The following is a 14,355-nucleotide window of genomic DNA, read 5'->3' as shown; positions in this document are numbered from 1 at the left end:
GATTGGCCTGTCAGCCGCCAGCACGCGCCCAGCAAACACCGCTCCTCATCACTGTATTGTCATTGTAGGACACCCAAAAGAGCATGCCCTCTCCATTTTTGACTCCTCTCCTTCTCCTTCTCCTCCTCCTTGTCCTTTACCTATAAAAATTCCATCCCTATAAATGATCTCACTCCCTCCTTTTTAATGTCTGTTCTCTGTTGAGTGTGCATATAGCACATTGCATTCTGGGATTCATTATATGTGTGCATTATGAAATGAAATAAATGCCAGAATTGGCTGGCTTGAGGGAGCAGTGATGAAGGAAGCAGTGTGTAAAAGAAAAATACAAACATTGACTGTGCTGTGACTTTGTAGGCATATTGCCACATGTACTGGTGATAAAATGAGTATATCATGAACACTAGATACAATTTTGAAATTGAATCACATACTAAAATGTTTAAGTATTCATTAACCAGATGCAATTTTCACCGTGGTCTTCAACTTAGCCTCATCTTGAAAGGATGAACTCTAGCCCTCGGTGTTGTATGTATATGTGGTATATGTATGTAGATGTATTGCGTTGAGAAGTTGAGCTTTTGGCGGGGGGGAAAAGAAATCTTGTTCTGCAGTCTTCAGTGGGACTCATACATCTTTCTGAAATTGGTTCTAATTACATTGTAGGGTAAATGAATAACATGCATGTTTTAAGGGTCCTCGCTGTGATTGCTGCCTGACCGGGGCACGGTTGGCTCTGGAGGAGTGTTGGAATGCAGTGGATCGGGCCCTTTATAAGCAATCAGTGAATGCTTGCAAGAATTTTCCTGTACGTGCAGCATATGTATCAGCCAATGGTTTTCATAGTGCCCTATGGCTATGTTATATTTATCCTGATATCTAAGGGATATATACTGCAATCATAGCTCTTTCGGAGGAAGCAGAGTTGTGGTTGCCTGCTGTGCTTCCATGAAAGCCTGGTGCTTGTTTACAGTTGTCAGAAGTGCAGGTATAGTTACAATCAGACTGGGTTGAAACTGGGGAGAGCATGACAGTAAAGCCTTCAAGCAGTCCTGGCTATAAATTGCTTGCTGTCAATGTAACAGTGCCCACTGGCCCTTTTTCAAGAGCACACCTCCTCCGAAGCCACCACAGTAACACTGAAAGATATGAAATATTAAGGAGTTCAATGCTGTGAGTCTATAACTCATTCACAGGCTTATATTATGTGTACAGAGCCTTTAATAGTTGGCCTATGCTTTCCCTGCATCTTCACTCATAATTAAATGCAGACACACATTTGCCTTCCAGACTTGATTTGATATCATTTATTTATAACTAGGGCAAATGTCAGCTTGGCTTTTTTTTTCCTTCTAATTTTGGATGTGCAATTTGTGGGCCTTACTGCCTCCTTGATGCATAATCAATAAGAAATTTTCCTTGAGCACTCAAGGTGTTTTTTCTCTTTTTACCTTCCAGGGCTTCCACATCGTGGCTCTGTGGATGTTCCTGGTGACTGCTCACAACGCTGAGAACAGGACAGCGGATCAATAGGAGTTTTGCTTCCTCTTCTCTGATCCTTCTCTCTCTCCCTCCCTCTTAATCTTTGACAGTAGAACCGAAACTATCAAAAAAAAAAAATCCTGACTCGGGATTTGGAACCACAGCTTGCGCTCTCTTTCTCCTTCCCTACCCCCCTCCCAAGCCTTGCTTGTGCACATACCAAATATGTGTCACCTAGCTCGGTCAGTGGCCTCCTCTGGCCAGGGGAACTTTCTCCTCATAGGGCTTTTAGTCATCATGAGCTCATCCTTGTCTGGAGGCCAGCCCCCGCCCTTCAAAAGATTCATCCCAGCTGATTGTTCGCTCACACATCTGGCTATTCATAACAAAACTGGAGAAGTCTATGTGGGAGCTGTTAACCGGATTTTCAAGCTTTCCAGAAACCTGACCAATCTGCGCAGCCACATGACTGGCCCAGTGGTGGACAATGAGAAGTGCTACCCACCTCCCAGTGTCCAGTCTTGCAATCATGAGCTGGCCCAAACCCCGAATGTGAACAAGCTTCTTCTTATAGACTATGCACAAAACCGACTTATCGCCTGTGGCAGCACCTCACAGGGTATCTGTCAGTTCCTGCGTCTGGATGACCTCTTTAAGCTTGGTGAGCCCCACCACCGCAAGGAGCATTACCTCTCGAGTGTGGCAGAGTCGGGTACCATGTCAGGAGTCATCATAAGCTCCCCTCAAAGTCCTACCAGCAAGCTTTTTATCGGAACTCCCATCGACGGCAAGTCTGAGTACTTCCCCACCTTGTCCAGCCGAAAACTGATGGAGAATGAAGAAAATGCTGACATGTTCAGTTTCGTCTATCAGGATGAGTTTGTCTCTTCTCAGCTGAAGATCCCCTCGGACACTTTATCCAAGTTCCCTGCTTTTGACATCTATTATGTTTACAGCTTCAGCAGTGAGCAGTTTGTCTATTATCTAACAATGCAGTTGGATACTCAACTGACTTCACCTGATGCCAGCGGGGAGCAGTTCTTCACCTCCAAAATTGTGCGTCTCTGCATGGATGATCCAAAGTTTTACTCTTACGTTGAGTTCCCCATTGGCTGCACTAAAGATGGGGTGGAGTACCGCCTGGTGCAGGACGCCTTCTTGGCTCGACCGGGCCGGCAGCTGGCCAACTCTCTTGGGATTTCCGAAAATGAAGACATCCTTTTCACAGTATTCTCTCAGGGTCAGAAGAATCGCGCCAAACCACCCAAAGAGTCAGCATTGTGCCTGTTCACCCTTAGGAAGATAAAAAAAAAGATCAAAGAGAGGATCCAGTCCTGCTACAGGGGAGATGGAAAACTCTCCCTACCCTGGCTGCTTAACAAGGAGCTCGCCTGTATCAACTCGGTAAGCTCAAATCTTTTTTGTTACTCCTGCTTTTAGTTAGTAGTAAGCGATTTTGTAAGTTTAATTTTTTGTCACAACACACATATGTTTGTACTTGTGTACTATAAGACTTCCTTGCTTGGATACAACCTCTTCTTATGAATTTGTAATAAAAGAACTATTAGAGCATATGCTTTTCATTCAGACAAAACACATTTTAATGCCACTAGTTGAATGCAGACTACCTGTGCTACATCACCAATGTAGACTGCTGCTATATGCCTGCACTTAGACTATTTCATACTTTATGCCATTTATAATTTCTTTCTCCTGCTGCCTTTCTTTTCACTTCTCTATGCATTTTTCTTTACTCCACAACATCTTGGTGCTTTGATTTAACCAGACAGGGGACATCATTAGCCCAGTCCCCTGGATTTGTGAAATGTCACTCAGGAGGAGCCCTCACGCTCTCACACACATACACACAGTATTGTTCGGTGCACTGCAGTGTGAGATCCTGTGGGATAGCATGAGTTAGACTTGGTTTTTACTTACTGATCCACAGTGCATGACCCTGCATGTATTACAGCCAACACACTCCAAATAGACAGACATAGCCTGGCTTTCTTCATTGTGAACATGTGTACCTGCTAACATCCTTTGTATTTTCTGAAAATATTCATGGATCTTTTCACCATTTCCCCTTTACCCAAAACTTTTGCCCAAATTGTGTTTGTTTTTTTTGTGTTTTTTTGGGGGGGGGTGTCTCTGTCTTAGCTGACCACCTGTCTCAGCGTCCACATCTTACATCCTATGTCTGCTTTAAAAGCACCCATGCATTTCCTCCACCTTGCTCTTTCTTAAGATAGCTTAATTAAAGGACCCGTTTTAAAGCTTTTTTCTTTAAATGTCAGTGAACACCACTTTAGCGGCAGGTGTCTTCCATTCACACAACCACACACACACACACACACAAACCATTCACCCTGTGTTGCGTCTAATGGAGTGGGATAGTTGGTAAGAACAGCACTCTTTCTCTTTGTAGGTCTTCATTAGCTTGAGTGCGCAGGAGTGTTTTGTGTGGTAGTATAAGTGATGTGAATGACCCAGCCAAGTCCTCTTTTACCACCTTCTGTAGATGTATTCTTTTTCCTGTTCAGTGGCTGTCTTCATTCTTTACGGTTCTTTTCATTCTTAGGGCCCATCACACTGACAATAGCTCTAGGGCCAAAAAAGCAGCCTATCTCATTTATTTCAATTAGACCTTTGCACTGGTACTGCAGGAGCTACTGGTGCAGAGTGCTGCAAAGAGTTTGACTTTACCATTTATGGGGTGCAGTGCATCTGGTAACTCACTGTGAAGCCCAGTCAAATACTATATGTGCAAGTTTGCGTTACCAGGTAGATAACTTTGTTGCATTGTGCTGATAAGCTTAATGCTGTCATGATAACTCCTACCCAACCTCGGCAGAGTCTAAACTGCTGTAGATTGTTGGCTTTGACTTCAAAATAGATTTCCTGCCTAACACAGTTTTACCAAGACCGCTTCCCTTGTTACATCAGGAGCACAGGTGTGTCCAATAACATTAATTATGGTTTTCATTTAAGTGTCCCAATAAATCATACTGGGAAGCCAGTGTACACCATATCAAGGCTCTATTTTAATGGAATGCAGCTGTTATTAATCAGTTGCACCTACGCATTTCCTGCTATGACACAATAGTGCTGTTGACAGTAGGGCTGAACGATTATGGAAAATAATCTAATTGCGATTTTTTGCCCCAATATTGCGATTGCGATGCGATATGCGATTATTTTTTAAGGTCTTTGTCTTCTGTATTATTAAACAAAGACAAGCAATACATCATATAGTATGGCCAATACTATATTACATTAATTTTAAACTGTTCTTTCCTGGAAGACAGACCTCTGTTATGATGACATGAGGTGATGCATGAATTGATGACTGACATTTTTATTTAACTTCTTCAATCACAACAGTATATTTGAACATACACAATAGTTTATTTTTAGCTTACAAACATCTGAGCATAAAGTGCTGACAAGGAACCCTGGTGTAAACATTAAAATGAAAGTCAGTACAATGTGCAGATTGCAGAAATATACATAAAAAAAATCAGTGGCTTTACCACACTCAGTTTTTCGACATCTGTGAACTACTAGACAGTCATTCAATTAAAAAATAATATTAAATAAATAAAACTAATAAATAAAAAATACACACATCTTACTGATCTCTGCAGTCAGTAACATTACACATAAAGTGCAAACATAATAGCAATTGTATAAACACACACACAAACACGCCTTTAAAGTTTAAAGGCGTGAAATTGGACGGTCTAGCCTTCTGATTAGCTAATCAGAAGGCTAGTTCTGATTAGCGTCACCGCTGTCTCGGTGGAGTTTAATAAACTCGGCCGTCTGCTTCTTGCTATCTAAAATATAACCAGACACTGGCGTAAATTCTCGACTGTCTCATACTTCTGTTTAATAAGTTTTCTGTTTGACGTTTAGTCAGCTGTGTGAAAACCAAGGAGGAACCCACCCGGGGGATTAATAAAGTTTTATTTTATCTAATCTAATAACTTTAATCTCAGCCAAACCGATTTACTCACGAACAAACAAAACACTGAAAAAAGCCCAACAATAACATTTTTAGGTTGTCTAAGTGACTTATATATTACGTTTAACCCGAGCAGCGAAACTCCGCGGTGATCTGAAAATGATGTGCCGGGAGTTGTGCCGTTCTCGGCCACATCAGTAACCCTCGAGCTCCCGGCTAGCTGTCGAGCTGGTGGGTAGCAGACGTCTCTGAAAACGTCGAAGCACTTTTGCAAATATGGGATATCTTGATAAACCGAGCAGATATTTGATGTTTACACAACTACTTTCTCGCCTGAAAATATGTTAAAAGTTTATTTTGTGACCCAGAAAGATTAGTATGAGTAATTTTAAAACTTAGTAGCGGCCGCCATTGTTGGAAACTGGAGTTTGGCTGGGCCGCGCTATGAATTCTGGGATATGGTAGTAATTTGGACAGCCTTCGGCGCGTCGCTGTGACGTAATCGGTCTACAAATGCGGCCTCAGGAGGATGCAGCCCATGAATTTGGACATGTCCAGAGTATAATCGCAGCCTTTGCGGTTAGAAAATTGCACTTGATCATGTCGCGATATTATCGCAAATGCGATATATCGTTCAGCCCTAGTTGACAGTTTGAAACTGTCTCCCCCCCCCCCCCCCCCCCCCCCCCCCTTTTTTTTTTCTCCATTTTGCAATTTGTATTGATTTTTTTTTTCCTCTCAAAGAACATCCCACCAAGGATTCTTCAGACCTAATACTGCTACAATCTTCACTTTAATGCCAGCGATTCCTTCATCAAATCACACATTCATGCTCTGTTAATAACACTGTTCCTGCCCCTTCTCTTTGCTTCCCACACCGTTTCTGTTGCAGCCATTGTTACAGGAGCTTTGGTAATCTTACATCTGCCGTTAATTTATCATCTCAAAAACTGTTGTCCCTTACAAGTTGTCATCAGTGATGATGATGATGATGTAATAGCTTCACAGATAAGCCGACCCACTGACCCTGTGGCAGCAGCAAAGCATGAGAGGTTAGACCCAGGTTAATGATGTAGGCGAAGTTTCCCCTAAGCACTGACCTTGTGTCAGCTGCCCACCACTGACCTTAACCGCCACCAGTGACCTGACCAATCTCAAATCTGAGACTATTTTTTTCAGCCTTGAAGCTAGAGCATTGCATAAATGATTAAACATGACAAGCACAGAACTCAGTTAGACAGAATAATAATAACAGATGATTTGTATGTACTTAAATGCCTCAGATGTCACAGTGGTGCAGTGTTTAGGCCTGTTGTTAGGAGTAGGGTTTGAACCTTTTGGGGGCCTTAATGTGAAGTTTAAAGGCCTGTGTGGGCTACTCGAAAGGCTTCTTCACACAGTCTAAAGACATAATTGGCTATAGGTTAGGAGTGTGAGAAACATAAGTTTAAAGTGCACAGAAGACAGTGCTGCATGAATTAATGAATAGCTCATTATTTAAAGCATTTGAATGGTCCGTAACACTTGAAAAATGATAAATGCTAACCAGTGAAACTCAATACATTCACGTAGGACACAGACCTTCAAAGTAAAACAGGAAATGTAACATAGACGCAGACTTGACTAGGGGAGACGGAGCAACTAAGAAACACAGAGAACGATAACAGGGAGACACAGAGGGCGGCTAAGTAAATACTCAGAAAACTAAAGAGAATACAAGAAAGCCAAACTAAGACACTAGACTAAAGAATTAACTGGGACCCGGCGGCGACGGGGAAACAGTCCTGGGGGCTGACCGTACGGGCGGCAGTGACGTCCAGCTGGTGGCCCGGAAAGTGGCCGGCGATTCCAAGGTGCAGAACGTGGCTTGGGTGGCGGTGTGGCAGCCGCAGGACCAGGTGAGGTCGACGCAGAAGCAGAGGAGGCTGCTTCAGGCGAAGCTGAAACTGGACCAGGCGAGGCTGAAGCTGACCCAGGACCGTGACAATTATAATGTTTGTGCAAGTGCAGTTTGTTTTCTGCTACTATCAGAATGATATGTGTACATGCACAAGTCAGTGCAGTGTGTATAGTTCAATCAGGGGCAAAAATCTCTGTATGTTTGTGCAGTTGGTTAGTAATTAAAACACAGGCATGCAGAATTAGGTGATTAACACTTTTAAATTGTCAATCTCTCACTCTACATATCCACACACATTCTCGTAAGATACTGAAGTTTGGTACTGAGCCCCACCCTGAATTTCAGCTGCTTCAGGAATTCGAATGCAGTCTGTGTAGTGTGGGAAATGCTCAGTGATGTGGGTGTGAAGGGTGAATGCGTTTAGGCTGACCCTTCCATAGAGTAGTTTAGAGGGCAAAGCGTGGTTGATGGTGGGGTGTGCGGTATGCCTGGACAGCTGTTGGCCACACAGCCGTAATGCATGACCAGACGCTGTGTGAAATTTTCAGATTTGTGCTGGATCGTAATTTCTTGCCTTCGGCCATCATTAAGATGATATGTTTATAGTCACAGTGAGATAGCTGTTTTCTGTAAACATAAATGTTTGAGCGTATTAGAAGCAGCTCTGTGATAAAAGATTTGTGTGTGCGTGCAAGAGTAAGATTGTTTATGCGCCTGTGTTTTGTCCCTGAGCTTTATTATTGAACCCCTGACCTTCTCCCTAGTTTGAGAGTGGATCAATACAAACCATTTCCACAGGAGGAGAGTGAGATGGAGAGAGAGAGTTGCTAAGTTAGGGTTGAGAGGGAGATGACTACAAAAATAGGAAAGATAAAAAGTGTAGTCAGAAGAGAGGAGAAACAGGAGAGAGGCACAGTATAGAAGTGAGTGCAAGGAGGGGTGAGTGAGTTGTGGGAATTAGACGAGAGAGAGGGGCAGCAGGAACAAGAGATGGATGAGAGAGAGAGGGAAAGAAAGGTGCTAGACGTGGGCGGCGTTAAAAATGAAAGAACACGAGGGAGTCTGATCCAGAGGAAGAGTTGGATGCCAAAGCAACATACAGGAGAGAGTATAGGAAGTTAAGAACGGTGCTAAGAAGATGAAAAAGACAGCAAAATAGCAAAGTGAGCCAAGGTAGAGACTTGAAGGGAGTGAAAACCGGAGTGAAAAGCATTCGTATACCTTTTCCAAAATTCAGGAACATTTACAAAGTCTGTTTTGTTTACAAATGTATTATATCCAGGCAGTAGTTCAGATGTGTGATTTTGGGTCTTTACGTGTACACCAATTGAATTGTTAAAAGCAAAACCCAATGAATGAGCTACAGGCAAGATGAAAAATGACGCTGTGCTCTTTCTTTTTTTTCTTTTTTTTTTCTTTTTGAAGATGAGGACTTTGATGTTGAGCCATGTTTTGCGTTGCAATCATGGCTGACTAACTTGTAGGTGTAACTTGTAGCCGCCTAAATATGACACATGTGTGAAAGGCAGGGACAAAAAGAGAATATTATCAGAGAATGGATTAAAAAGACAAAATGGTATGTAGAGCTGGTAAGGAAGGACGAGGAACGATCAAGGAGAGAGCAGCAAGCCTTTTACAGCCAGCATGCTCGAAGGAGAGGCAGTGAATCACCGACAGAGAGAAGAGAAGGGTGAGAGGAAGAGTGATAGCCCCAGAAATCTTTTCACTGCCACTGCCAAGAACAGCTTGAGAAAAGAGTAGATGACTGAAAGAGGGGAGAAAGATGGAAGGAAGAGAGGAGAGTGTGATTGAATGCTGGCTGCTGCACAAATAATATCGGTGTCCGTCACCTGGGCACTGCACTGTCCTCTTCAGCGGCACACATTTCTGTCATGTCAACTCTGTGTGTGTTGTGGCACATCTGTCCATGTGTATGTCTAGTAGGTGGTGCTATACAATGAGGACAGAGGAGCACAAGAAGACTCTTGGTATGTGAAATATTACAGAAATTAAAGAGGTGCACTTTAGGTAGAGGAAGTTGGGGAGCCTTGTTGCTCGGAGGTCACTTTGCAGAATTGTTTTCTTACTCACTGAATTTGTCTTATCTGATGGTCACTTCCAGCTGTTTTCTCTGCAGTAAGCAAAACGGAAAACTAGCAAGCACTGACCTTATTTTATTTTTATTTTTTTAAGTGCTCTGAAATGTAGTTGGAGAAAGTCGTAGGAAAGTTGTGGACTTAACATCAAGACAGTGGAGGGAAGCATGGCCATATTAAGTTAGAAAATCTCCATCTGAATCCTTTTAGCACACTACACAGCAATCCACAATGGAGATGCCCTGTAGCGGTCTCCAGGGTTTGTATTGGAGCTGTTCAAGGCAGTTTCTAATTGGCCGTCATAGCAGATATTTATATGGAATCTAAACCATGCTGGTCATGTGGTCTGGGAACAGCATTAGCTACAATGACTCTTTGTGTCTGTTTAATGCCATTAATGTTTTACAGACCAGTGCAAACAGATGCATATTGTACACAAGATTGTCTTGTGTATAATATTGTTTTGGTAGGCCTTTTATATTCTGCTATTAGTCACACTTGGAACTGTACAGTATTGCAAGAAAAGGTGAACCCTTTGAAATGAACAAATTTTGCACTGGTTATTCACCGAGCCAAGTCACAATAATGGACTCACACAAACTAACTGAATTAAAAACAAAACAGAAAAACCCATACATATGGTTGTGCTTTTCATGTGTATGCGCCACACATTATTTAGTAAAAACCTGCAGTGTTTAATTTGGGATCGATTTAGGGCTGCAGTGAGGACAAAGTACTTAACAACCAAATACTTCTGTTGGAATTTTGAGTAACAATAGGGGAGAAAACCATCCTGCTACCACCCTTGTGCTCATTGGCTTTGGAATTTCTCTTTATAAGGATTATATTTGCCCTATTCAAAATGTCCCACTGCTTTCTCTCGATCCCCAGATGGATAGGAAGGTTTTGAACTTTGTCATAGGCCAACGCATCAATCATTTGTAGAATCAATCATAGCAAGTAGGAGTCCGTCTAAAATACTTTTTGTGTGTGTATGTGTGCTGCATAGACCAGCTGTTGTTTGACCCACAGTGTCAGAGGTGATATTTGATGCAAAACCTGAAATCAATATTGAAGTGGTCACTTTGTGTTCAATATTTATTTTATGTATCTGGTTAAAGTGCTCACTGCTCGTGCAGTGTTTAAAAGCCACTACTTGTGAAGTTACTTGGATTCTGCTGTCATTCATTACGATAATTACAATTAATTTAAAGTTGTTGTTTTTTTTTTTTAATGAGCATGAGTTTTGTGAAAATTAAACTAGTTCTTGTTTATTCTACACAAAATGATATTGCTGCTTCTGAAGAGCTGCTCGTTATAAGAGTATAACATAATTGTTGATTTACTCTCTAATGTGGAAGTCTCCAGATATATTTACAAAACCTTTTGATACCACTTTAAAAAAAAAAAAAAAAAAAGTAAAGTAGGTATTTTAGGCAGTGTATGGATCAAGTCTTCAATTCATTAAGAATGAATGGGGGAAGCACGCACCTACAAATGTTCTAGTCTATCCTTGCATGCAGAAAAAGAAGGTGGGGAAAAAAACTACACCTAAAGTATTGTCTAGTGTACCTGTCACAAGAGCTCCATCCTGACTTGTTGATAAGCCAGGCAGTAAATGTCCAGTCCTAAATAATTTGCAAATGTGGGGTATGCAAATGATGCTATCTTGCTTTTCAGACCAAAAGAGGAAATACTTCTAGTGAAACACCCAAAGGACTGAAATCCAGATCTGTTCAAATAATCCATCCAAACTATTCTCCTTCTTTTATCCTGAAATACACATTATCATTTTGTTTGAGGGAAACTTGCCTTGTTGTTGTTGTTGTAAAGTCGACAGTGGTCCTTTTGTTAAAGTGTTTGCAGTGGCAAAAAACAAACCAATTCTTAATGTTAAGATTGGTCTGAGTAGCCTGCTTACATTTCAGTCTTTGAAAAATATAAATGGAAATATAAATGATAAAAAATATGTTTTGAATTGGGTATTGGAAATCGTCTAGTTGTACTCGTAATGGTGCTCGTTACCAGATTTCTTGTGTTGTGACATTGTTACCGACTAAATTAGAATATATATTTTTTTGTTGCCATTACAGCAGCATCTTAAAACAAATATTCTGCACTTGATGAGCCCACATTAAATTAACCGAGCAGATTGTCATTTCTGTGTTAAGACAAAGTGGATTTGACTCTGAGGCCAGCTCCTAACCTTATTAAATCCGTCATTATAAATATGATCTGATGAATGTAGCTTGCATGTGGTCTCTGTAAAACACAGTCCTCTTTCTGCAGGCCTAATCTAAAAGGATGTGGCGGTAAATGTGTTTAAGTAATTAGACCTGATTAATTGAGCCAGCGTTGATGAACAGAGTTAATTGACAGTCTAAATGAGTTGAGCAGGGAGATGTTGATTGGGTGGGTTGTCTTTAAAGTTATTGGGCCTAATGAATCATGTTTCAGTTAGTATTTGGTCATTTGATAGAAAATTGGATTTTAAAATCAGGAATATTTTCTTTTTTCTTTTTTCTTTCTTTCTTTCTTTTTGTAAACGGCACGGGTTTGCTTTGCGTCCCTGTAAGCTAACAGCGTCACACATACGCACGGTTGCTCTCATTCCATTATTAAAGAACAATAGAAAAACTCTCCCTCTCTCCCTCTCTGTGGAGTGTTTAGTTCAACAAATCCCCATCTCCAGCACCACTCTAACGATACTAATTGCCAGTGTAATTATGTATTGATCGGTACTGTGTGTGTGGGTGTGTGTTGCTTACATCATTACCTCTTCTTCACTTCTTTACAGGCTCTTAATACAGCTTGGATACAGTCAGAGTTAGAATTTGTTAAAGTATCTTTTGCTGTTTGGGTCAGCACTTTAAAGAGCCCGATCTCCCACTGCTGGTCGCTGGGCAGCTCCATCAGAGCAGTCAGAGGTTAAGTACTTTGCTTAAGGGCACCTGTGGTGGTTGATGGTGGAAGTATGTTATTCATTCACTTTCTACACCCATATGTCCCAGCTGGGCTAATGGGCCTCCTGATCACATGCAATCTTCTCCTTTCTAACTGTGCTTACAAAGATACATTTTCAAGTGACAGTGTACATTTATGAGTGAGTGTGCATTTCGTATTATCCAGTAGGCAATATTTCTTCTTCTTCTTCTTCTTCTTTCTATTCAGTTGGATTATGGTCTAAACATGTGGTGACAGCTTTTGGAAGCAGTTCTCTGAATAGGCGCCAACTCCTTGAGGTTTCACCGTCTGCCTGGAGTGCACTCAACATAGAAATTACCATCCTGCTACCAATGAATATGGAATTGATGCAGTAATTTCTTTTTCTAAATTATTGATCAGTTAGGATCAAGTAACACATCCTAGAAAATGGCTAGAACGAATCAAAAGGAGAAGGAAAAATAATAGATGGCACACAGGACCAAAATGATTTTTTTCCCCTGTGGATAAGCCCTTGGTTTTAAATGAACACTCTTTCCTCATGGTGACGTTAATGCATCATTTTTGTCACATGCTGGGAAACAAGGTTGTTGTCATAATTGACACAGTGGTGTCACACCTGACATTGGTGGGGGGTTTTTTTCCTTCTTATTTTTATCCTAAACATAGACGGATGTGAGCTTCTAATTTTGGCTCGTTTCAACATATGTTCTTAGCATATCAAGTGCAAATTTGTGTTTGTAAAAGCTATGGGGATTAGGGTGTGTTATTTCTTTTTCTTTTTTTTAAATTTCTTTTTGGCTTAGAACAGGAAATGTTATATTTTGAAGATAAATGAAATAACTGTCAGATTTACAGAATAATCCAGAGCTCACTGTGAAATCCTCTGAACTTTTAAAGGAGTACTTTGGGGGAAAATTGATAAATTCTCTGTCACACACACACACACACACACACACACACACACACACACACACACACACACAGCGTGTTTAGTGACTGCACTATAATAGGATGAGGTATAAATGCATGAGGGGTTGAATAATTCCTTTAACTCAGAGATGAATTGCTTTTGATTTTTGGAAGCAGAACAGAACAAAAATAGTTGTTGCATGAGCCAGTTTAAGGAATATGAAAAATAACAAATTGTAACCACACCACCACCTTCTTCCAGTGTGCTTATTTTCCATGTGACTTCACGTACATCATTCACTTGTGTTGTTGAAGCAGACTGCCATATATCTGGGGGAAATCCTCTAAATATAATTTTTGGTGTGTATTCAAATAAGGTCTTTATTTCCAGCTGAGAACCTCTAAGCCCCGTCACTAGTGCTATACATTACGGAGATCTGAGTGAGCTATGCTGGTAAATCATTTTGAAATGGTAGGCCAGTATTCTGTTTGCGCGCGTGTGCCTGGCAGTTACACATGAATTCTTTCCCCTTTGCTTCTTGCTGTATATTGCCACATGAAATTAATTTCTGTGTTTCTCTGGGGGGTTGATGTCGACTGTCTTTGACTACAGAAATAAACACAGCACATGCACATAGTTATGATACCATGGATATCACTGTAAGCCACCAGGTAAAAGGTTGTTAGGCTGCTCTCTTGGTTAGAAAATCAGCACTTCCAAGTATCCTTGCAAGCACATGCACACAAGCTCAGTAGCACTTCTTGTGTTTATTCTACTTGAAGAAAGTCCTGCAGTGCTTCCATGAGTTCAAAACCCTCACTGAGATTTCTGGGTAATTTATGATGCTGCCCTCTCCCAAAACCCCTCACTCTGCTTGGAGGCAGTCTCTCTCTCACACACACACACACACACACACACACACACACACACACACACACACACACACACACACACACACAGTGTATGCTGGCAGATGCAGGTACCGTGTGTGTGTGGGAAAACTTCATCAACATAGGACAGCAGAGGAACAGCCAGCACTTGTGGTTGATGCCGC

General features: G+C 41.4%; 1 protein-coding gene across 1 annotated transcript in view; it reads left to right on the top strand.

Moving 5' to 3' along the window:
- Positions 1–14,355, top strand: part of plxna1b (plexin A1b) — a 187,209-nt gene that overhangs the window by 33,667 nt on the left and 139,187 nt on the right. Inside the window, exon 2 of the mRNA XM_085353144.1 lies at positions 1,459–2,886. Coding sequence (XP_085209270.1) covers positions 1,708–2,886 — 1,179 coding nt within the window. The 5' untranslated portion in view covers positions 1,459–1,707. The remainder of the gene's footprint in view (positions 1–1,458; positions 2,887–14,355) is intronic.

This window comes from Diplotaxodon limnothrissa, linkage group LG5 (genome assembly GCF_057381915.1).
Source record: "Diplotaxodon limnothrissa isolate DT_005_m linkage group LG5, D_limnothrissa_male_GT1.1, whole genome shotgun sequence".
Classification (NCBI taxonomy): domain Eukaryota; kingdom Metazoa; phylum Chordata; class Actinopteri; order Cichliformes; family Cichlidae; genus Diplotaxodon; species Diplotaxodon limnothrissa.
This window is presented reverse-complemented; position numbering and strand designations above follow the sequence as displayed.